The sequence below is a fragment of the Amphibalanus amphitrite genome, unplaced genomic scaffold (genome assembly GCF_019059575.1).
Source record: "Amphibalanus amphitrite isolate SeventyFive unplaced genomic scaffold, NRLGWU_Aamphi_draft 001149F_arrow, whole genome shotgun sequence".
NCBI lineage: Eukaryota > Metazoa > Arthropoda > Thecostraca > Balanomorpha > Balanidae > Amphibalanus > Amphibalanus amphitrite.
Window position 1 is genome coordinate 24,640 of NW_024882643.1, and position 22,729 is coordinate 47,368.

Here is a 22,729-nt window from a genome sequence, read left to right on the forward strand (position 1 = left end):
TGAGGAGGCCGACCGGCGTTATTATGAGAAGACGGCGCGGAGCAAGCCAGGCACGGGTGGCACCTATTGCAGAACTTGAAGTTGTCTCCAAAGCACGCAACAGCCTGTTCCACGAGCAGCTTCTGAAGTTCGGGCGGGGAGCTAAATGGCCGTTTGTGGGCGAAAGTTTGTGGGAACAATGGTGGCAGGTGTCGCACGAAGAACTGTACCTTCGTTGGACTGGCGAAGCGGCAAGGACCGTAACGTCCTTGTATTATCTTATATCAGCTACAGGCTTATTGCAGGTAGGTATACCAAGTCATGCAGAAAGGTTTTTATTGCATGAAGTTGTAATGTCTTGCTGCAGCAGCCAGCAGTTAAAGCAGCGTTAGAAGACATGAGTTGGACAATACAATTACACGAACGCTCCATTTATAGTACGTTCACAACCGAATTCGTCACAATATATGATCGGACATTCGACGGGAGAAGTTGGGCGCCTGTGATGATCCACGTCAGCCGTATGCTAAGCATTTAGGGTGCTAAATAGATGAAGTCAGGTAACTACAATCGAAGTAGTAAAAAGCCATTAACCAGCACCTTGCGAATGACAAGGAGACGGTAAGTAACTCGAATGCTCTTAACCAGGAGCCTGCCACTAATAGGCTTAAACGGGTAATATATTATACATAAACGCACTACGCAGCTCTGCAGCTGAGATGGGAGGACATTGGACTCGATGCTGATCCCATATTTACATCGCTTTATCGCTCGAGGTAAGAAACTGAGACATAACCTATAGTTGGTGAGAGCCACCGGAACCTGTTGATTAATGAACAAGGAACGGTATCATTGGTTATCAACATTACTTTGTCTACACGAAATTCCCGGATCGAATGATATATGTACATTGGTATGCATACTGCACAGTTTACGCAATAAGCACTGCTTACGCGAGCGCTGCATTTTTTATCCGACTAGATTAAAAAATATTCGACAGCATTATCATAGAATAATAATACCTCACGTTTAGTTGTGTATGCAGGGAAAAAAAACAAGTACGTACGACAAAGAAAGCATATACCGATAACTATGAAAATGTTTTTTTTTTAACGTTGCTGTTTCTGGAAAAACACCGCACTTTAAGTGTAGAAGAAACAACAAGTCTTAATTGTTGCTAGCTGCGCCCTCACTGACCTCGACCATTAGAAGAAGTTCACTGCATTTTTTATATCGCATCAATAGCGTTTCTTTCAAACGTAATGCCGTTTCCTTCAACTATCTCTAATACCTACCTGAAACTTTCCATTGACGGGTCGCTAATTTTCGAGTTTCTTTCCTAATGGCTGCCCCATGCATATTTTATACACAATTTTGGTGGGCCTTGTTGGCTCGTGGCTGGCTCTTATAACTTCCCCTTGCATGTCAAGTGTTGTTTCTGTACCCAAGCTCTCATTCGAGCATTGCTTACTAAGTCCCGAAGCGCGGTGAGATGCACTTTTTGCCCGGGTAGAAAACCCATTATCAGCTTTTGGACGCTCTGTAGATTCAGGCTGTCTTTCTCTATATTTGTGCGTGCTTGCCTAACAAACAAAGCATGCGAGGTTTCATTTTTCAAGCAAAAATTCAAATAAAGTATGTTTGTTACACTTTTTAATCTAATCAATACGAGATAAATTGAGCATAGGCCCCAGTCCACCTCGCCCACACGGTGTGGTTATTATCGCCTGCAAGGACCCCACAATCGTTCATAGCTGTCGGGTCTGGTTGGCCGGCCACTCCGCATCCCCCTGCCCACGACCCGCGCTGGCGGCGCCTTGTCCGCCGTCACGCCAATGAGCCCATTGGCGCATCGGTCCGCGCTGCTCGCAAATGATTGGTGGCGGCATAGTGACGTCATATCGGCCCCGAAGTACCGTTGATATAAAGACAAGGAAAGAGGACAAACTCCAGTCCAGATCATTTTCTGATTCGGCGTCGTCACATATTAGAGCAGGAAGCTGAAAGGTAAGATGAATAAAGCAGGGCGTGAATAGTTATCGGCAAGTTATTTGTTCAGGAGAAACACACCACTTAAATTTTCGCTCATTGAAAACATATTGAAGTGAAGATAAATAGGTACTTTAATGACCCAATAGGTACCTACCTAAAACGCAAGAATAACTTGGAAAGCAGTACCAAATTGCAGTTGCACATTTGTATGTACGTTAACCATTTATTCAATAGGCATTCAGTTTTCATCAGCTAAATACCTAGTATCCAGCATCGGCCTATAGCATGGTCTTGAAAAATACTTTGTTTAGTTACCAGCATAAATGACAAAATTTCCAATGGGTAATCTGTTAAAATGAGGGCCGTGCACCCATCTCAAAGGCTGCTTCAAACTGGAACTCGCATGCAGATTGCAGGTGCGAGAGTGCCATTATGCGATTATGTGATTCTGCGAGCTGCGTGTGTTTGATTTTGCGTGTGTGATTTTGCGAGGACTATACCTATTGAGTTTCAATTCTGCTGGTCAGCGAGGTCGTGGGTGTTTTTTTTTAACACTACGAGTTAGGGAGCTGATGATAAAGAGCTGTTACGATGTGGCAACTTTATTAACTGATTGTGATCAGTTACTTTCGTCTGGAAAATATGCACACCCATTACGTAAAATACGAACCTCGCCCAAAGTATTTTTTAACAAAGCTTGCTGCTCCTACCTGTTCTGAACGACACCGAAAGCCATAGGTGGGGTGAAAGACCAGACATCAATAGTTCCTTTTTTATTTCTATGAAACGAAAACATCTTCAAGACAACAACAAAAAAGTGTGTAATTTCTTTCGTGGGGCAGTTACCTGACTATAGTTTCATATGTACTGAAGCTATTATCGGTAAGAACGAATTGACAAGAACAAAGTCTATAAGAGAAAACTCACAGCGAGCGCAGGCAAAAGGCAAAAGCTTACCACGCGTCAACTTTTGAATGCGAGTAGAGTCGACCCGCATCTCGGAGACTGGCGATCGATCGCGGCGTATGTCACCAAACGTGGGAAGGATTCTTGAACTTTCAAGAAACTCGCACGGGCTGAAAAACTTGCAGACTCGCAGACACGGACCCTAATTTGGGCATACTGAGTAGGGATCTGGGAGGTAATCAACGATTGTTAAAATATTCGGTTTAACTCGGCAGGCGGTGGGCCTCCCGGCCACCTTCCGCGCGGTGGGGGGGGGGGCATTTTTGCCCCCCCCCCCCCCCCCGTATCTCCGAAGCTACTAAACGAATCCGGAAAATTCAAACGGCGTTCGATAGCCCTATCGAATTTGTTGAGAGAAACCAAATTTCATTGACCTCGGGGTCACCGATGACGTCACAGGTCAGGTCAAAGATAAAATGTTTCACCGTTCACGGGGCTTCTAGGGAAAGCGCTATACCTAACACCGAATAAAACGCATTTTGTCGAAAATCAGCGATAGGGCGTCAGTTGTCTAGTACATATGTTGCTATTAGAGGTCACTGGTCATACCAGGTCAGGTCATAAGTCAGGTCACCAAAGGTCACCAAGGGTCACCACATGAACCCAACTTTACTAAGGTTGTGCGATGCATGTTTTATGGCCAGTTTTTCATTTCCAACTCAATGGTGTTGGTTATAAGACCATCAGGTACGGTTTAGGTCACTTTCTGGTGGAAGTCAGGTCAAGGTCAGGTCAAAAAGGTCAAATTTCAAAGTTGATATTTTTGCATAAAATGGGTATATATTCGATGCAGCTCGTCACGGGGAGTCTAATATTGGTCTATGTTTTGCGCTACGAGGTCTAGAATTGCTAAAAATTGAGATTGAAAATTTGACGTGATCAATTTTGAATAGTTTTTTCGCTATAACTTGGCCAAAAAAGAGATATCGATCTCAAATTTGGTATGTAAATAGAAAGCGGTAGGGACTATCACATATCTACCGGTTTTTTCGAAATTCAAAAAAACTTTCTGGATATTTCGGCTATTATATTTAAAAAATCTATTTTTTGACTTTTGGGGGTCAAAATCAAAGATATCAAAAAAATCATAAAGATATCAAAAATCCGAGATATCAGTTTTGTAGACCTCTTAATTCTACACCTTTTATGTCAAACCATTTTTCTGTATCTCTAAAGCTGTAGGCCTGACAGCTCTCCTCGTGAAACCTTTTTTTGTGTCGAAAATGGCAGAAATGACGTCACTCTGACGTCATTAGCGTCCAACCTATCATAGCCTTTGGAAAAGTTTTTAGTCACAATGTGCAATAGCTACTCACGGGAGGGTACTGAAAGTTTGGTGACGATAGGCGCAGCGGTTCTCGAGATATATCGAAAAAACTAAAGGGGGGGGGGCAAAAAAATGCCCTTACCCCCCCCCCCCCCCCCACCGCCTGGAAGGTTAAGGCATTGCAGTCTTATTGCTATCATTTTTGCATTGACAAACTTGTGATGACGAACCCTCGAACTGCTCTACTCGCTACGCTGCTCGCTACCTACTCGTAAAAAAACGTTACGTTGTAGTAAAACAAATCAAAACATACAGTTATCGAGTAAACCTGTACCTCTAGTATGCTCTGTAGTAAAATAAATCAAATCAAAACATACAATTCAATCGTGTAAACCTGTACCTCTAGTATGTTCTGTTGAAATAAGAATAGCTACGTGGTCTATTACACGCAGTCAGACGAGGGCCGTAACTTTTACTGGGCCATTTTATCTTAGTTGAATTGGCTGTCGATGGTTTTTATAAATCCCAATAACTACAATACGATCCATCATTAATTAGATTGTTGACAGTACCTAGCTATCGTTATTGCCTACTGGATTGATCCTGTTTCGACATAATGTTTTAACTGATTCTCACAATTTAAAACCGCTGAAGAAAGCATGTAAGCGCATAAAGCGGGCTCCGAAAGACCGAACCCTTTTTGGACAGAGACGTTACTTTAAAAAAATGTTTATGCAGTCTCCTGTGTCCCACCTTACTTACCCCTTGATTCAGAAGCCGTGATGAAATATAGTGGAGCATTATATGTCCCTTCCATCAGTTTTCTTTTTTGGCGAATAAACAAACTAAAGCACACATCATTCGGCACACTTGGAATTATCCTCTAGGCCATTCATGGTTGAGTCACCACAGATCACGTTTAACTTTAAATGTATGCTAATACTTGACGATTATTTTTAATATTTTAGTGAGTGATCGATTTCCGAAAGAATTTCAAGAAACTACATCAATCAACGTCGGTGAAGTACAGCATGCATGGTGAATCCTCTCTTATTAATGAGGTTGTTTGTTTAAGCGGCTGCACATTCTATGGACAGAATTTAACACTCGTTTATCAATCATTTGTATTACTATCTTACCGTCCATCCACACCATCCTCCCATCCTTTTGACTCGTGCTTGAGGCTGACTTCACTTTGCAAAAAGAACGCCGCTCGGTTCAGCACAATTCAGACTCCCCATGGGCTACAGCCCCCCCCCCCCCGTCGCCGCCGCAGACTGTGGCCTCCCTCTGGACTATCTGACCGTGCAGGGGTGCTCTGTTCATCACGGCAGTCCGCCTGGGGCCGATCGGCGGCGGACCAATCACCTGTCTCGGCCGGGCCTGTCGCCGCCGGCGGTCTGTGTCACATCCGGACGGGCTGCTAATCAGTCCCCCGGTCCCGGAGAGCGCCGCCCGAGGCGCACCTTCCTCGATATCCACCGCAGCGGTGTGTGTATATCTCCAGATAGGTGTACTAGAGGAAACGTACTGACGTAATAACTCGCAGAAAACGGCGTGTGCAATATGTAATGAGCTCGAAATGGGCACAGAATGGAGATACTAATGACCTGTAATGTGCGGGATGTTTTCTTATAACTAATTTTGATATAATCAAGACTGCCACGTCAAGCTTGATATGTGACGAGCTGAGAGAGCTTTACCCTCTTCCCTACATTTGAAAACCGTTGAAGTGTACATGCATACAATAAAGACCTCTTAAAAAGTAGACCATACTCGAAAAACCAGCATTGAAAAACAACTGACAAGCTATAGAAGAGCGTACAGTGATATTTTTACTAGGTACTTACACTGATAACAGCAGTCTCCATCTTTGAGAATGCAAGCATTCAATAGCTTCGATCCCGTAACCTTGGACCAAACGACTTTTTTAATGAGACGTTCATATGCCATTTTAATCCAAAACGGGTCCCGTGATTTTCGACATAGCTGCAGTGCGTGACAAAATCTGTTGCTTCCGGAGCCAGACAAAGTCGCCACATCACAAAGCTATCACGCTTTGCTCCTAAGTCCTACATATGAAAACCCACATCGCACACGGGTGCCCTGAAGGCTGACGTCAACTGATGGTCAGAGTATAATCCGCTTTCGGTTAGTGTTTTTACGGGTGGCCGGTGTACTGTCGGCCGGGCTGTCGCCTCTGGTTTAGATACGACCGGGGCGCGCTGGCCGTTCGGCGTCACCACCATCTGTGTCCCGCGCCGCGCCGCCGCCGGCAGCGCTCTTATTGGATTCGCCGCCGGCACTCGGACATTGCCGCCGCCGACGGGCCGCGCAGCCACATCCAAACGCCGCGCCGCAAATAGCACGGCCGCGCCCGGTTCGGCGCACTGGCCGCGATATGAGCTCGTTCTGTTTGGGCTGTCAGTGGACGGGATAATCACTGGCACATGACTGTACAGTAGGTCTATTAAAAAAGTCCCCAGCACCAGTGGGCGCTGCCTTCGCTGAGCCGAACCCCCGTCTGCCCGTCCCATATCGCGCCGGGCTCAGGTCAGGTAGGGTCAGCGGGACCGCTCGGTCCGGCCCGCGGGCGGTGGACGGGCGGCTGGTAACGCTTTCCGCCAGCCAGCTGTAGAATCCAACAAACAAGACGGCCACCGCTCAGCGCAGCGAAACCGGTGTTAAAGAATGGCAGTAGATGTTCATGGCCACAATGATTATGAGAATAGTCATTGTTAGCCCGTGCCCCACAGGAATGCCTAGACTCTCACGCCCTGTTGGAGGGGAAATGGGGATTGAGCATCATTCTTATAACTCAGCTTTGGGCATTTAGTTTTTCTCACAGACAATAACAATACAAAAACAATGTAATAAGACCAGACGTTTCGACAACAAAGTGCCTTCGTCAGTGGAAAACAAGATATAGGCTTTACATCGATAAAAAATATAAAAAAAATCTATATTTTTATCGATGTAAAGCCTATATCTTGTTTTCCACTGACGAAGGCACTTTGTTGTCGAAACGTCTGGTCTTATTACATTGTTTTTGTATTGTCATTGTCTGTGAGGAAAACAAAATGTCTAACTCTTCTAATTTGGGCATTTAAGTGGCATTCGAAGTAGCGTCGAAAGTAGCAAAAAGAAGAAGAAATACTTCAGCCAATTTTAGATCGGTTCAGAGCAAAAGGTCATGTCACCAGAGGTCATCGATGGTAAAATTTCGCTTGGACAGGGTGCGTTGTGCGCACCGGTGCATTGGGTTTCCAATTTCCATGGAAACATCAACAGACTCGGAAGCTCGTAACACTAGCGTGGAGCCGAATTCATATCAACCGCCGCTACAATGCATGGCAGCGCAGCGCAGCGTGCTGCAGCGCGGGACCGTGAAACACCGCCCAGGGCTATCCATGTGTCAGGGCAATCCAACCCACGTGATAGGCTCGGCCCCAGCGGAGCATGAGGCTCAGGACTCCCGCCCAGGCCCCCTGTCTCCCCCTAATTCCTGTCATCCTTCCCACTCTGAAATCGACCGAAAGAGCCTAACCTAACACAACAAGCAGCTCGTTTACCGCTATGTCTGAATAATATTGTCAGATTTAATTAAGGTCAACGGCCTAGCACGTAAATAACAGCAACTGCCACCATCGGTATTATGAGAAAACCAATTGCTTTTCCACAAACACTATAAGTTTTAAGCTAAACTTGCATGAAATTAATTTTACCAGCCTCGTGTTCCTCTTATCAAAACGCTTCGAATGAATCAAAAGTTGATCTTTAACCCTCGCCGGCACAGGCTATTTTGCATCCTTCGACGGCACAAGGGGGGGGGGGGGGGGGGTGGCACGACCCCACTCGCGCTTGGCTCCTGATTGAGCTAGAGCTTCGCGGAAAAAACGAGCGTGTTGCCCGTCACGAGAGGAAGCCGGTGATACCCAATTTTAAGGTCCTAGGTCATCGGGTGACCTTCCAGGTCAGGTCAATGACCCGAAAATCGGGAAAATGGGGACCTGTTAGAAAGTCGTAAAGTGTGGCTGCTATGGGGTTTTCCGGGGCGCTGATCACGAATATCGTGTTAGTTTTGATCAGAAATGATGTCTTAAAGCATTTAGACCAGGTCGGGTCAGGTCAGGTCAGGTCAACCGGTAGGGGTCACGACGGGTATTCGTAATACCTGTCATCCGCCTCTGACAGCTTCGTAACATGTTACGAAGGCACCAAAACTACTTCGTAAATGTTCAAATGGTTGCTAAATTCGAATTCAGCTCCAAAAACTAGCGTAGAAACATGTAAAACTCGAAAAAGTGAACCGAGGTCACCAAAGGTCAATTACCTGATCTGACCTTCAGGTGATTCAGATGGTCAAAGGTCATTTGGGTCAGGGTCATGACATTTTCAAGGTAGGTGTAAAATTTATCAAATCGAGGGTACTGAAAGTTTCGTCGTGATCGGCCGCTTTTTACGCGAGTTATTCGCGAAAAACCTTGGGGGGGGGGGTGCATCAACCCTCCCTCCCTTTGCCGGCGAGGGAGGTCATTTGAAGAATTTGGCCTATGTTCAAAGACATGACCTGACCAGAAATGGTCATGATGGATAGCAGGATATTAGATCCGTATCGTGTTCGTGAAACTTTACAAACACTTTAGATGATTTCATAACTTAAACATGTCTATCAAAAATATTTATTACATGGCTCATGTGTAAGCTGGGTGTGTGATCATGCTTACGAGTATGTTGAACGCAACTGATAATGTTCTGTTGGCCAGAATTTCTATATTTAATTTATCCTCCCGGATTTCATATTTTTAATAATGACACCTTGACGATATCGAGAAAAAAACGCTTAGGAGATTTAACAGCCTGAGATACATTCAGTATAAGGAAGGGTCAAGGGTGCTAGATTCTTTCTGTCCTCACTATCCTCAGGAAAAACCAATCCGCATCGCCCCTAGTCTTCATGCTTCCCTCTCTGGACTGGAGGTCACCCCACCAGCCAACCTATAGTTGATGTCGGTTCCATTCCAAGACGCATAACCCTCTTCGGGTGACCGTTGGGGAGACGGCTTGACCGCCCGACAGGGCAATCGTCCCACGGGAACAGTCACGCTTCCGGAGTCCGCAGATCACTGTCGCTGGCTCGCACAACCAAATTACTACACCAGAGCATAGTTATGTCATAACTCTGCAAGGGCCTTCTCAGACCAAAAAGATGGCTCACAACAAAACAAACAATTTTCTCATTCAGTATTGTATCTCATCAGGCACCACATGTTTTCAGAGTGTTTATTATGCGTTCCATCCAAAACAAAGCGCACACTGAAAGAAAAAAATACCACCCTAGTTAGTTTTTGGGTGGTGGTCATATTTTGAACAGCCTTTTACTTATGGTAAACCAGTTTACGATCCAAATACTAGGCCCAATATCAAAGGAATACTATGCAACTACCAATGCTCATCAAAATACCATGGTCTTAGTACGGTAATATTTTTTCATCATACTACCTTGAAACTAAAGCATAACTAATAAGAAACCAAAGCTCTACTAACGCTAGTATTATCCTGGTACCGCCTACTAAGAAAAATACCACCCTAGTTAGTTTTCGAGTGGTGGTCATATTTTGAACAGCCTCTTACCTATGGTAAACTAACTTACGACCCAAATACTAGGCCTAATATGAATGTAAAACCATGTGAATACCAATGCCAGTAAAAATTACCATGGTATTAACACGGTAACTATATGTCGTCATACCATGCCCAAAAACCCACGTGATACTAGCACGAAACTAGGACTTTACTATCGTTAGCTACTCCCTGGTAATGCTTACTAATGACTTATCATGGTAAAACCATCCTTTTGTCATCTGGATACCAGCTTTGCTTTGCTGGCCAACCATCGTAAAACAATAGTTTACTATGTGACATTTATTGTGATATTACCAGTCGGTTAACAGGATCTTACTAGTCATCAACCAGCATGCTTCATATGCTGTGCTTTAGCCTATCCATGCCAAATTTGTTTATCATTACGACAGCCACTTACTGATGCACAACAGCATGCATGACAGTATCTACCTAGCAGTCGACAAAGCAGCTCTTCACTTTTCCAAAGCATCTACCTAGTAACCTACATGAAATATTTCACACATAAAAAGCATTTGGCCACAAACAAAGTTACGTCTGCACATAACCAAACAACGCGCATGAACAACAATTATTACAGTTCACTTTATCATCACAATGCAATCGGTCTCTTTTCACACAATCGTTGAATGTCGCCCTTCCAGCGATTTATCACGCAACACCTTCTCCAAGGGCATTGGTAGCCATATACCGAAGGTTCGAACTTCGAAAGCCAGCTCTGGAAAAGAGCAGGCATTGATATAAGATAAACCAATGGAAAGATTGATTGTGTGTGCTGCAGTGACACTCTATCTCCTACCCCTCCCACCTTGACTCGCAGTGTCCCGTGACCTAGCTCCCAGTTTGATGAAACAAGGATTTAAGATAAGTTGTTTTAAAAAAATGGCAGCATCTAATAGAACAGCACTGAGAAAAAAATTGACTCCATATGGGTCAAAACTCTTGAAAATGCTCCCCTGAAAACTCCTGAAAACCATCGATTATACCCTTTCCAGCAGAGTTATTGAGAGTGTTCTAGGGTAACTTTGAGCCATCCTCATTTTGCGAAAGAGTTTTCAAGAGTTCTTAATGGATGGCGAAATGACTCCATGTGTGACACCTCATAACTCTGTGACGCAACTCTTCATTATTCCCGAAAAACTTTTCCCGAACGTTCCGACAGGAGTAAAAGGGGAGTTACGAAGGGGTTTTAGCATACGTCGCGAGGCTGCCGGTGGCCGCCATCTTTTGCGCGTAGTATACAGCACGTTGTGCGGGGCGGCGGGCGAGGTGTTAGTGAAGAGCGTGTTGACTTGGACCTGACCTATACAGTGACGGATAATTGGACCTTACTTTGGATTTAAAGGTAAGCTTAGCTGTATTGCTCATCATGCTTTTATAGTGCAAAGTGTTATAATGCTGTGATGAGAAGATATGGTAACCCCATGTTCTTGATGGGCTGGAATGGTCTCTGTAAGGGTAATTGATTTGTTTCGTTCCTGAGTGAGATAAAGATCGGAAACAGCATGCTCTGAGTTTCTAGGTATTGACAAATATCATACATTATTTCCCTCGAATAAATTGGAAAGTTAGGATTACACAAGCTTTACACGTCATGGATCCTATTGTTATTGTCCAATTGTTTTAATATCCATGTCAATGACAAATATCAAATTTGAAGGGCTTTCAAAGCAGAGCCAGAAAATTAAACTATCTTGGCATAAAAGCCTTGATTTTCCTAGCCCCTATATATAAAAAAAATCAGTTACCTACCACTGCTACTGCTCAATGAGGAAAACCACCGACAAACCAGCATGTTTAAATAAATTTTGTTTAAATTGTTGTACGTTTTTTAGAAAGTATCCATAATTGAAGTTCGTTTTTTAATGTTAACATGCAGCGTATAACGTCCTTAGCTTATTTTTAGCGACCTGCTCAACTTTTTGAGCGCTCGAGTACGTTTTATAGCATTTCCCTACTGTGTCTGCAACTAAAATGGAGGCTGTTAACTTGCCCTTTAGACTTTCACTGAAACTTAACTTTATCAAAATTGTAGTGCATAAAAAGTGTGCTAACTTTGCAATCTCTTGTTTTCATTATTTTGACATCATGTGCCGAAATGCAGTATCAGTGCCAACACGTCAGGTCGCGTGTGTCTCGTCTCGTCCATCTTGTCTAATCTGCCTACCTCTCAGTCTCCTCCCTCATTTCTTCCTTCCATCTTTCCTCGCTTCCTTCCTCACTCCCTCCTTCCCCTCCCCTCTCTTTCTCTCCCTTTCTTTCTCCCTCTCTCCCTCCCTCCCTTCCTTCCTTCCTTCCTTCCTTCCTTCCTTCCTTCCTTCCTTCCTTCCTTCCTTCCTTCCTTCCTTCCTTCCTTCCTTCCTTCCTTCCTTCCTTCCTTCCCTCCCTCCCTCCCTCCCTCCCTCCCTCCCTCCCTCCCTCCCTCCCTCCCTCCCTCCCTCCCTCCCTCCCTCCTCCCTTCCTTCCTTCATCCCTCCCCTCCTTCCCTCCCTCCCTCCTTCATTATTTCCCTCCTTCTCTTTTTTCTTTCTCCTTCATTTCCTCCCACGCAATGTTAAGTGTACCTATAACTTCATGGTTATTAACATTTTGCAGGGGATGAGCTGGAGAGCCTGCAGCGCATCCCGCAAGACACGTCGGAAGCCAACGGAGGCCCGCAAAATATCCATCCCACCATCGTGAAAGGAGAGCCGGACGAAGAAGACGCAGTATTCGTCGAGGCCCAGGAGGTGGTAGCGGCACCACCAGACCAAGCATTCCTGCTGTGGTAGGCCGCCTTTTGGATTTTTAACATCAAAACTCGAGACCGTGTACTGTGTAGCATATGGAGTGAGATCCCCGGAGAGCGTGCTGCGGCGGGATGTCGAAAGCGTTTGTCAATTTTTAAGCCTCCCACCGCCCCGGACTATGAATACACATTTCTTGAAATATATTTTTTATGTGCTTCGGTACATGGCACGAGCTTTGGGTGGTTACGCTATTCGTCCAATATTTATTTTCGGGGGGGGGGGCTGGAGTGGAGTGATGGGAAGTTTGGGTGAGTTAGATGGGGACTAACTAGAGGTATACCATGAAGCTGTAAACGGAGTTTTGGGGAATAATGGAATGGAGTAATCGGGAGTAATTATGAGGCAGTAAGAGAGTCATTGAGAGTAATGGAAGGGAGTTTCAGGGAGTATGTTGTTTGTTTTGATAGGGTAAAGGAGAGAAATGAAGAGTTTTCTAAAACGGTAGGGAGAGTTACAGAGAGTTTCCCGGGTGAAGTTTTGGGGTGTAATGGAGAGTTTTGGAGGGGGTGTAATGAGGAGTACCACCTGGGAGTTTTGGGGTGTCGTTTTGGTGAACTCCCCCTGGGGGTGTCATGCGGAGTCAGGATTTTTCTCAGTGAGGGGATTTGTAGGGTGAGGAATTTAGCAAATTTGGGACATTAGGCCAGAGGCTGGTTCAGGTAAAATGCCCTATAATGAATTAATTGCCATGAGGTGCAGTGTTGAGTGTTGGCAATAATTCAAAAATTCTACTCTTAACCAGCGCCCCACTGGGGTATGTTCTGTAACGCACTCCACTGGGGGAGGCGGGGGCTATTTATAGAACCCCCCCCCCCGCTCCAACTCCGAAACTACTGGGCCGATTGTCAAAACTGAAACGGCGTCTGATAGCCCTGGAAAAACTGTCGAGCAAAACCTAATTTTATTGACCTCGAGATCACCGTTGACGTCACAGGTCAGATCAAAATAAAAATTAGCAACGTTTTGGCTTGTTAACCCTCCCCCGTATAGGGGGGGGGGGTCGAACGGACTCCCCCTCGGTTTTTCGCGAATACCTCGCGTAAAAAGCGGCCGACCGCAACGAAGCTTTCAGTACCCTCGAGTTATAATCAATTTTACACCTACCCTAAAAAATGTAATGGCCCTGACTAATGACCTTTGACCTGTGACCTACTTTTCGAGACCATGTTTGGCCGGAATCGCGATTCGGCGTATGTCGGCTCGCATTTGCCGCGCGTTTGCAGTCCTTTCGTGGTTTCAAGCGTTCAAACATGGGATATGATGCTGCTCCCATGCATTAGGGTGGATGTCAAGGTCACCAGAAGGTCAGGTCAGTTCATTGACCTTTGATGACCTCGGTTTACTTTTTCGAGTTTTATCAGCATCTTTCTAGGCTAGTTTTTTTAGCTGATTTCGAATTTAACAACCATATATGAACATTTACGAAGTAGTTTTGGTGCCTTCGTAACATGTTACGAAGCTGTCAGAGGCGGTTGCCACCTAGTGCACCTACTACGAATACCCGGCAAAACCCTTACTGGTTGACCTGACCTGACCTGACCCGACCTGGCCTAAATGCATGAAGACATCATCTATGATCATAGCTAACATGATATTCGTGATCAGTTCCCTAAAAAACCCAATAGCAGCCACGTTTTACGACGTTCTAACAGGTCCCAGTTTTCCCCACTTTTGGGTCATTGACCTGACCTGGAAGGTCAACCGATGACCTAGGACCGACGACCTAGGATAAAATTGGGTACCATCGGCTTTCTCTCGTCACGGGCAGCACGCTCGTTTTTTCCGCGAAGCTCTAGCTCAATCAGGGGCGAAACGGCAAGGAGGGGGTTCAACGGACCCCCCCTTAAACGTTCGTGGCTGGAAAAACACCAATACGGGCGAGGGTTAACCCCCACCCTACTGTGGGGAGGGCTATTCATAGCCCCTCTCGTGTTTACGCAATATCTTTAAAACCGCTGGACGTATCAAAACAAAGCTTTTAGGACCTTCGGCTGCATCAATTTATTTGACACCTTGTGCACTAATAAAATTTTCGTAGCTACTATAGATCGGCCGGAAATGACGCCAGAGTGACATCATGTTCGGCCGATTTTGATGCAAAGCATTGATCAACGGTAATCGCTCTCAAGATCTGAGTTTTAACCCGGCAAGCGGTGGGCCTCCCGGCTACCTTCCGCGCGGTGGGAGGGGGGGGGGATTTTTGACCCCCCCCCCCCCCGAATCTCCGAAGCTACTATGACGGATCGGTAAAATTTTAATGGCGTTCGATAGCCTTGTTAAATTTGTCGAGGGAACTTCAATTTCATTGACCTCGGGGTCACCGATGACATCACAGGCCAAGTCAAAGATAAAATGTTTCACCGTTCACGGGTCTTTTAAGGAATGCGCTGCAACATCGAGTAAAGGGCATTTTGTCAAAAATCAGCGATAGGGCGTGAGTTGCCTATTATACGAGCATATGTTGCTATTGGAGGTCACTGATAATACCAGGTCCGATCACCAAGGGTCAGCACATGAACCTATCTTTACTAAGTAGGGTTGTGCGATGCATGTTTTATGGCCAATTTTTCAATTCGCCTCAATGGTGTTGGTTATAAGACCATCAGGGACGGTTTTTTGGTCACTTTCTGGTGGAGGTCAGGTCAATGTCAGGTCAAAAAGGTCAAATTTCAGGTCAAAGTTGATAGTTTCGCATAAAATTGGTATTGATTCGATGCCACTCGTCACGGCGAGTCTAATGGTGGTCTTTGTTTTGCGCTTTGTGGTCTAGAATTGCCAAAATCGAGTTTGAAAATTTGACGTCATTAATTTTGAACAGTTTTTTTTTTTGTTATAACTTGGCAAAAAGGAGTTATCGATCTAATACTTGGAATGTGAATAGAAGTCCATAGTGGCTATTACATATATTCCGTTTGTTTCGAAAATCGAAAAACTTTTGGGATTTTTTGGCTATTATATCTATTTCTTTTTATTTTTGGGGTCAACTTCAAAAACAAAATCGAGAGAACAGTATAGTAGCCCTGGTAATTCTACACATTTCATGTCTTGAACATTTTTATGCATAATCAAATTTATAGACCTAACAGCTCTTCCCGCGAAGCTTTTTTTTTGGTCGACAATGGCAGAAATGACGTCACTCCGACGTAGCGGCCAACTTATCATAGCCTTTGGAAAAAAAATTTGGTCACAATGTGCAAAAGGGTACTGAAAGTTTGGTGAAGATCGGCGCAGCGGTTCTGGAGATATATCGAAAAAAAAAACTAAAGATGGATGCAAAAAATGCCCCCCCCCCCCCACCGCCTTGAGGGTTAAGCTAGATCCTTTTTTTTGCATGGGTGGACTCTACAGGGCTACCAAACTGATTTCGGACTTTCGAAATGTTGAATATTTTGAAAATTATAAATATAAAAACTCAGAAATTGTATTTTTTATTTTTTTACATATACGTTTCTGAATGAAAAAAAGCAGAATATGACCACGTTTCCATGGGCATCACTGATCCGGATCAGTAAAAATGGATTAGCTAATCCAGTATAGTTAGACAATATATGAAAATGAAAATAAGGGATTAACTGATTATATAAGCCTAATCCACTTGGAATTATATCATGTAACGAAGAGTTCGAGAAATATAATACGATTTAAGTTTGCTGATCCGGATCAGTGATGCCCATGGAAACGGGGTCTATATGTGTTTGAACACATATGCGTTGAATATATGTGAACTTCATCTGACAAACACCTTTTTTGTTGAAAAATGTCAACTTCAAAATTTGACCATTTTTGACCTAAAGTGACCTGACCTGACCTCAGCTATATTCAGCTAAAATGGCCTAAACTGACACATACAACACTGATTTCGATATATATGGCCTACATGAACCATAAAACATGTCTCACGTCACCGATGCACGATATAAAGCTTTCGTGACCTGGGATGAGATGGCCTTGACCTGAAAAATTCGAAGTACAAGTTCGGTACCCTCAGGTTATGTTACGCATATATTCACGAGTGTGCAAACAAAAAATGAGCCTGATCTGATTTGTTGGCCGGCGCCCAGAGTGCCAAGACGCTGATATTTTTACTTTGACCTGACCTGTGACGTCATCGATGACCTCGAGGTCAATGACATTAGGCTTCGCTCAACAATATTTCCAGGGCTACCAGGGGCCGTTTGAATTTTGACAATCGGCCCAGTAGTTTCGGAGTTAGGAGCCCCCCCCCCCCCCCCACTGTAACGTGCTGTAACGTGCTGTGGGGCGCGTTAGAGCACATACCCCAGTGAGGCGTGGGTTAACAAATAAAAAAACACGTTGATTTCCGACGCTGGGAAATGCCCGCAATGATACCCACCCCACCACCCTCCCCCTACCCGGTCCAACAGGGTCTCAAGGAAATTCAACAACATGAACCGAAACAAAGGCTGCGATCTTTGCTGGAAATGGCACTCGTGAGATAAGTATTATTATGCTGAAGATACAACGACTTACTTGTTATTTCCGAGTATCCTCCACCGTCAGCTACGCTAACCACCCACACAATCACCGTTCAAATATTTAAAACCACGGAGCACCTTCACAACGCCGGCGCGCGGCCGGAACTGACATGGCGGCGCCGCTGCAGCAGAGTCAGACGCACGTGGATTGTTAGTAAGGGTGTAGTGTTGTCATGGTGTTGCCATGGTATACCTTACCATAGCAGCAGAAGCACACCCAGGGAACTGTTGCAAGAAATTTCTGGCCTTTCGTCCATAAAACTATTAATTGCTCAGGGTCTCAGCTAGTCCTTGGATGACGCTCCTTCCAACATATCAAAAATTGGCAAACACCTCTATGGAAAGGAGGAGACTTGATCGCCGAATTCACCTGCTGGATCCGCCCGTGGAAAGGTTGATTTTACTATGGTAGGGAATATTAGCTTACGAGGGTATCTACTAGCCTCAGGTGGTTACCACCTTGTAAACTGGGGTACAAAACCACCCCTGATAAACGTAACCATGGTAATATCAACATGTCAAGGCAGGATAGTATTCAGCACCATAGTAGGCTGGTAGTAATATGATGGTAGGCTGATGGTAAAATTTACCAAAGCTAGTAACTTAGTAAATTGATGGTAAAAACTTTTTTCAGTGCAGTTCAACTTTCTCCCATTGAATTTAGCGATCTCAAAATTGACTCGACCTTTCTGTCAGCAATGTCAAACTTGCAAAATAAACGTTTCAAATACATATACTGTTGCCCATTGAAATCGCTGAAGGTTCTAAAGCGATCGGTTAGTCGATGTATTTAGATATGATGAGCACAGGAACTTTCCTTGAGGTAAGGTCACTTGACGTGACTGGTGACCTTGAATTGAAAGACTTGGGCGGGAAAAATGGATCATTTGAAATCTTAAAATGTTAGATTTTAACAATAATTGCAAACACTATCCCGGCCAAATAGTGAGTGAGAAGGGAGCGATTCCCCAACCCCATGTTTAGCTCCTATAATTGAGCTAATCGCTAGAGCCTCGCGGAAAAAAAAAACGAGCGCTTGCGTCGTTACGTGACGCAGCGACTGTCACCCCATTTTAAAACATCAGTGACCTCTTAGGGCAGGTCAAGGGCCCCAAGGCATTGGATCGGTTTTTGGTGAATAACTTCGCAAATAAAGGTCGCATTATCGTCATTTCGATACAATCGTGTTTTCTGTTCTCAGACGCGTCGATTTATATGCTTTTTTTGCATAGGTGAAGCAATTTAGGATGTTTAGGTCAATGTCATGTTAGGGCAACACAGGTCACGAAGCTTTTGAAAGGAGGACATGCTGCATAACATTTGATTCGACCAGTCTTGCAGAGTCCATTGATGGCTGTCCCGACTGGCTAGCTCATTTTGATCGGGAGTTATTGACGAGCACTCCGTCACGCAAGGTGAACAATGCAAAAGTGAAGCATTAAACCTTGCCAAGAATGTATGAAGTCACGATTTCATGTGCGTGAGGTATATTTTTAGCTCATTTCCGACGCCAAATTAACAGTTTCCATATTTTCCCATTATGCTTATATGACACTAAGTGCATTACGGATTTGCATCATTTTATTAACCGACAACCGTGCAGTCTGCAGAGGTTTACTTAAGACGTCATAGTTAAGTGACCTGACATGAAAACGGGTTGATTTCAAATGATCCGGCTTGAATCAAATGTAAAGCATATGAAATGTCAGCCTTCTATAATCAGTGTGCTTTGAGCTACCGCAAAAAAAAAATACATGGTGGCGGCACCCACCCCTTCTTCTCGGCCGGCGAGGGTTAAACCTCGCTTCGAATTATTGCAGATAATGATGCGACCGAAAACAAAGCATTTATCTGTGTCTAGAACGGCCGCTGACTTGTTGGACAAGATCCCAGTCTTAATTTGCTAGATGGGAATAAAATACTCGGCATATGATGCATATATACCCCTCGATTTGCCCTCGTGCAAAATCAATTCTAATCATCCCTGTCGCCTTTTTTATCCGAGATGATGTCGCCACTAAACGGGTTGTTTTGTTTGCTTGCTTGCGTTGAATGGTCATTACGGATTATTGCAGGATTATGATATAATAGGAACGGGGCAAGGGAGGATATGCACTGCAGTGCAGGTGTTTAATTTAGATCACAAAGGCATCGTTTCCGGCATCGTGCAGAGTCACTATCTTCCCCTCCTCTGCACTGCGGCATCTCTGCGCCCCACACACGGCGTCCTCACTCCACGACCGGCCGCCGCCAACTGATCCACTCGCCGGGCGCCGCGACCTGACCCGTGTCACTGCCGCGGCCTGCGCAATAGAGTCGGGGCTGGAATCCGGGGGTTCGGCCGGCCGGCCGCCTCTGGAGTGGGGGACTTTTTTAGTAGACCTACTGTACAATCATATTCAATAACCTGGCCCTTATATAAACTTGGATTTCACATGGCGATTGGGAAGGTAATGTGACAACATTGTAACAAGAAACAGATGCTGTTATGCCTACACTACAGGTCCGATGTGACATTTTGCTGGAGCATGGCGCCACAGTGAGCGTTTTGCTCTCCGTTCCTACTACGCATCAGTTGCCTTCGTGCAGTGCGTTTGGGTCATTAAACATTTAACATTTATTTTTAATGCCGAGCTTCAGCGTTTTGTTAGAAGAGCCTCTAAGCCTAATAAACAATATGTTACGCATAAAGGGCCCAATTTCATTTCTCCTTGCATCTCTTTCCACCATTCTGGTTACCTATCTTCGAGTAGGGGAAGTTGGGGGAACGCCGAATACTTTTTTCTGACGCCCGTAGCACGCAAGGTAGACAACATAAGCTATTCTTGTTGGCGTCATTCGAGAGGCCAGTCTTTTGCCTTTCAAACATACCAGGCGCATTTGATGAATTCGCATGCCGTTAAGCGCACAAACTAAAAATATCAAAGAAGTGATTTTTCGGCGTTGCCCCGGACTGCGGGGAAAGCCGAAAATGGGAGAAATGATCTACGGGGAATGCCGACATTGATGTTTTGCCACTTTATCTCAAACTTATCCAGAATTTATCAAAGCTGACACGCGTTTCAAGAGCTTGAGGACGCTTGGTGCACACTGGAAGTTATAATTGTGTGATATAATAAGAAAATGCCAGGTAAATAATTCCTTATAGGTAACAGGCCGTTGTGTCGGTTGAAAGTGTAATTTGTGTGACTAAAAATTCGCGTTGCTATTCTACAGCAGTAAAGTCCACGTAGCGTGCTTTAACGTGCGTAATTGCACGTTTTCGGCATTACCCCAGCCAGCCATACTTTCATTTGCAGGCCCATAACTTTTCAACGTGCCGTATAAATTTCAAATAGGCAGCACACTTATGCAAAGACATGCTGAAGATTACTTGACCGAATTGGCCAGACAAACTGAGTAATGAGTAAGAAATGCGGCTTCAAAGGCGCATGTAGTACAAGGAACGCGTACCTTGAAAACGCTCTTGGCGCCCTCACAGCCGAAGTATTCCGAATGACGACTCGTAACAAACATGCGATAATTGTAGTCACTTAAGCTTCAGAGCATCACGGACAGGTGGCATCCATGTCTCACGGTTTTCGAAATATCTCGAATTTCGGCTTTGCCCCAACTCCGGCATTGCCCCAACTTCCCCTATTAGCCAACATCCAGCGTGCCATGTGTAGATAAACTGTGCCGCACTACACTTGTGTACTGCGGCGCAGCCTACCATCGCCAACGCCGCCCTGTCAGCTTCGCTCTGAGACGGATATTTGGTCAACGTTGGTGAAACCATATATGAATTATGATATGACAACAAGTCCCGACGATATTTCACAGCAGTAACTAAGCCTAATCCCTGTTTATTTAAAGCCACGTATTACACACATTATTAAAAAGTTTGTTTTCGTTTATCTGTTGGGTGATTTAGTGACCATTGACTATCGAAGGAGGTAGGTAGGCCTATTTCCGCACCGTTTGTGCACTATTTCAAGTACTAACTTATTACGAACTTTTGAGAAAATTGACTCTAGTTATGCTATCGTGATCAGAGGCCAGAGTAGGACAGATTAAAACAACTGACTTCACCTGAGTGCTAAATCTTTAGCACGCTCGTCGCTCAAAGCTCGAAATCACAACGCATTTTTCGTTCCAGAAATCGGTGATGCTGCTACTGGCCTTCTGTCGTCCGGCGCTACCGCTTCTGGTTCTTCTGCTGGTCTCCCACTGTGTCGCTATCAGGCAGCCGGAGGTCAGGGGTACCGACCCAGGCACTCCTGCTGCTGAAGCTGCCATCACACCTCGGCTAGTCTCCACAGACGCAGACACACAGTCCGGAGGAGCAGAGAGTCCATCCGACATCCCTCAGCTGGCCGCCCCACAGTCTGGCGAAAGTGTCGTTCGAAGGAAGCGAGAAGGGTCAGATCTGAACGCACCCACTAGAAAGCGGAGTCACTGCAGTCAGGATCTGGGTGAGCGGCCACAGCGCTATTCGTTCGGCATCGGCAAGCGGACGCCTTACGCCTTTGGACTCGGTAGAAGAGGACCGTACTCATTCGGACTCGGAAAACGAGCACCTTATTCGTTCGGGCTTGGAAAACGGACGCCGTACAGCTTCGGCCTCGGAAAGCGACGGCCCTACAGTTTCGGTCTGGGCAAGCGCCGACCGTACGGTTTCGGCCTGGGGAAGCGTTCGTGGGGCTCCTGGTTTGACGGGCCGACAACGAGGGACCTGCTGAAGCGGCCGAGCTACAGTTTTGGTCTGGGGAAGCGCGGCGCCCCGCTCAGCCACCTCTGGGAGACGGAGTCGCTGCCGGACGGTGGGCCGCTGCCCGCGCCGGCGGTGGAGGGGGCTGCTGAGCCGATGACGGCCCTGACGGGCGCGGGCGGCTGCCGGGAGCTGCAGAAGCTGGGCCGGGGCCGGGGCAGGGCGGAGCTCACCGGTCCCCTCCCCGGCGCAGAGCAGCGGCCCGGGGAGCGCGTTCCGGTGATATAAGCGGAGACATCACGACGGGTGGCTGTCACAACTCGCAGGACACATGCGATAAATTAATGCAATTTATCGGTCAACACGACTGCTGTATAAAAGATCGAGCTTTGACACACTAACTGAAGTGCAAGACGGCCGTTAAAGTGAATCAGTATCACTTATAATTCACTTGTATAGCCACTTAGATAAGTACCTATGTAATGTATGTAGCAGGTACTTGCATATCTTGTTTTGTGCGTTTGAATGTATTTGGATATTATCATTATTATCGTAGGCATTTTTTCGTAGTTTTGCCGGTATCATTACATTCTGGTTATCCAGGGACCTTATCCTTTTGTATCCTATTTTCAGGATGTTTCGATGTCATGTTTTACATTCACAGGGGCGGATCCAGGAAAACTCCAAGGGGAGGGTCATGAATCGAAGTGGTGCCCCTACCTATACCCAAAATTAAAAACTCAACGGATTTCGTCCACTTCATTTTGGTGGTGCCCCCATTTTCAGTTTTTTTTCTTTTTAATTTTTATTTTTAGTCAGTATCTTAACTTTTGCCACAACCACATTTACCAATTGTAAGCAAGTATATATGAATGTGCTATGTGTATATGTTGCAGGCACTTTAGAA

The 22,729-nt window shown here is 45.3% G+C and overlaps 1 protein-coding gene across 1 annotated transcript; it reads left to right on the forward strand.

The window, feature by feature from the left end:
• The first annotated feature begins 1,639 nt into the window (after positions 1 to 1,639).
• Positions 1,640 to 22,461, forward strand: LOC122370610 (allatostatins-like). The gene is made up of 2 exons (XM_043346340.1): positions 1,640 to 1,986; positions 21,271 to 22,461. Exon 2 carries the CDS (start codon positions 21,280 to 21,282, stop codon positions 22,108 to 22,110), a length of 831 nt encoding a protein of 276 aa, XP_043202275.1. The 5' UTR covers positions 1,640 to 1,986; positions 21,271 to 21,279; the 3' UTR covers positions 22,111 to 22,461.
• Positions 22,462 to 22,729: the final 268 nt, after the last annotated feature.

Excerpts from the sequence above, each read along its gene's own strand:
- LOC122370610 (XM_043346340.1), top strand. The coding sequence starts at position 21,280 with ATGCTGCTACTGGCCTTCTGTCGTCCGGCGCTACCGCTTCTGGTTCTT.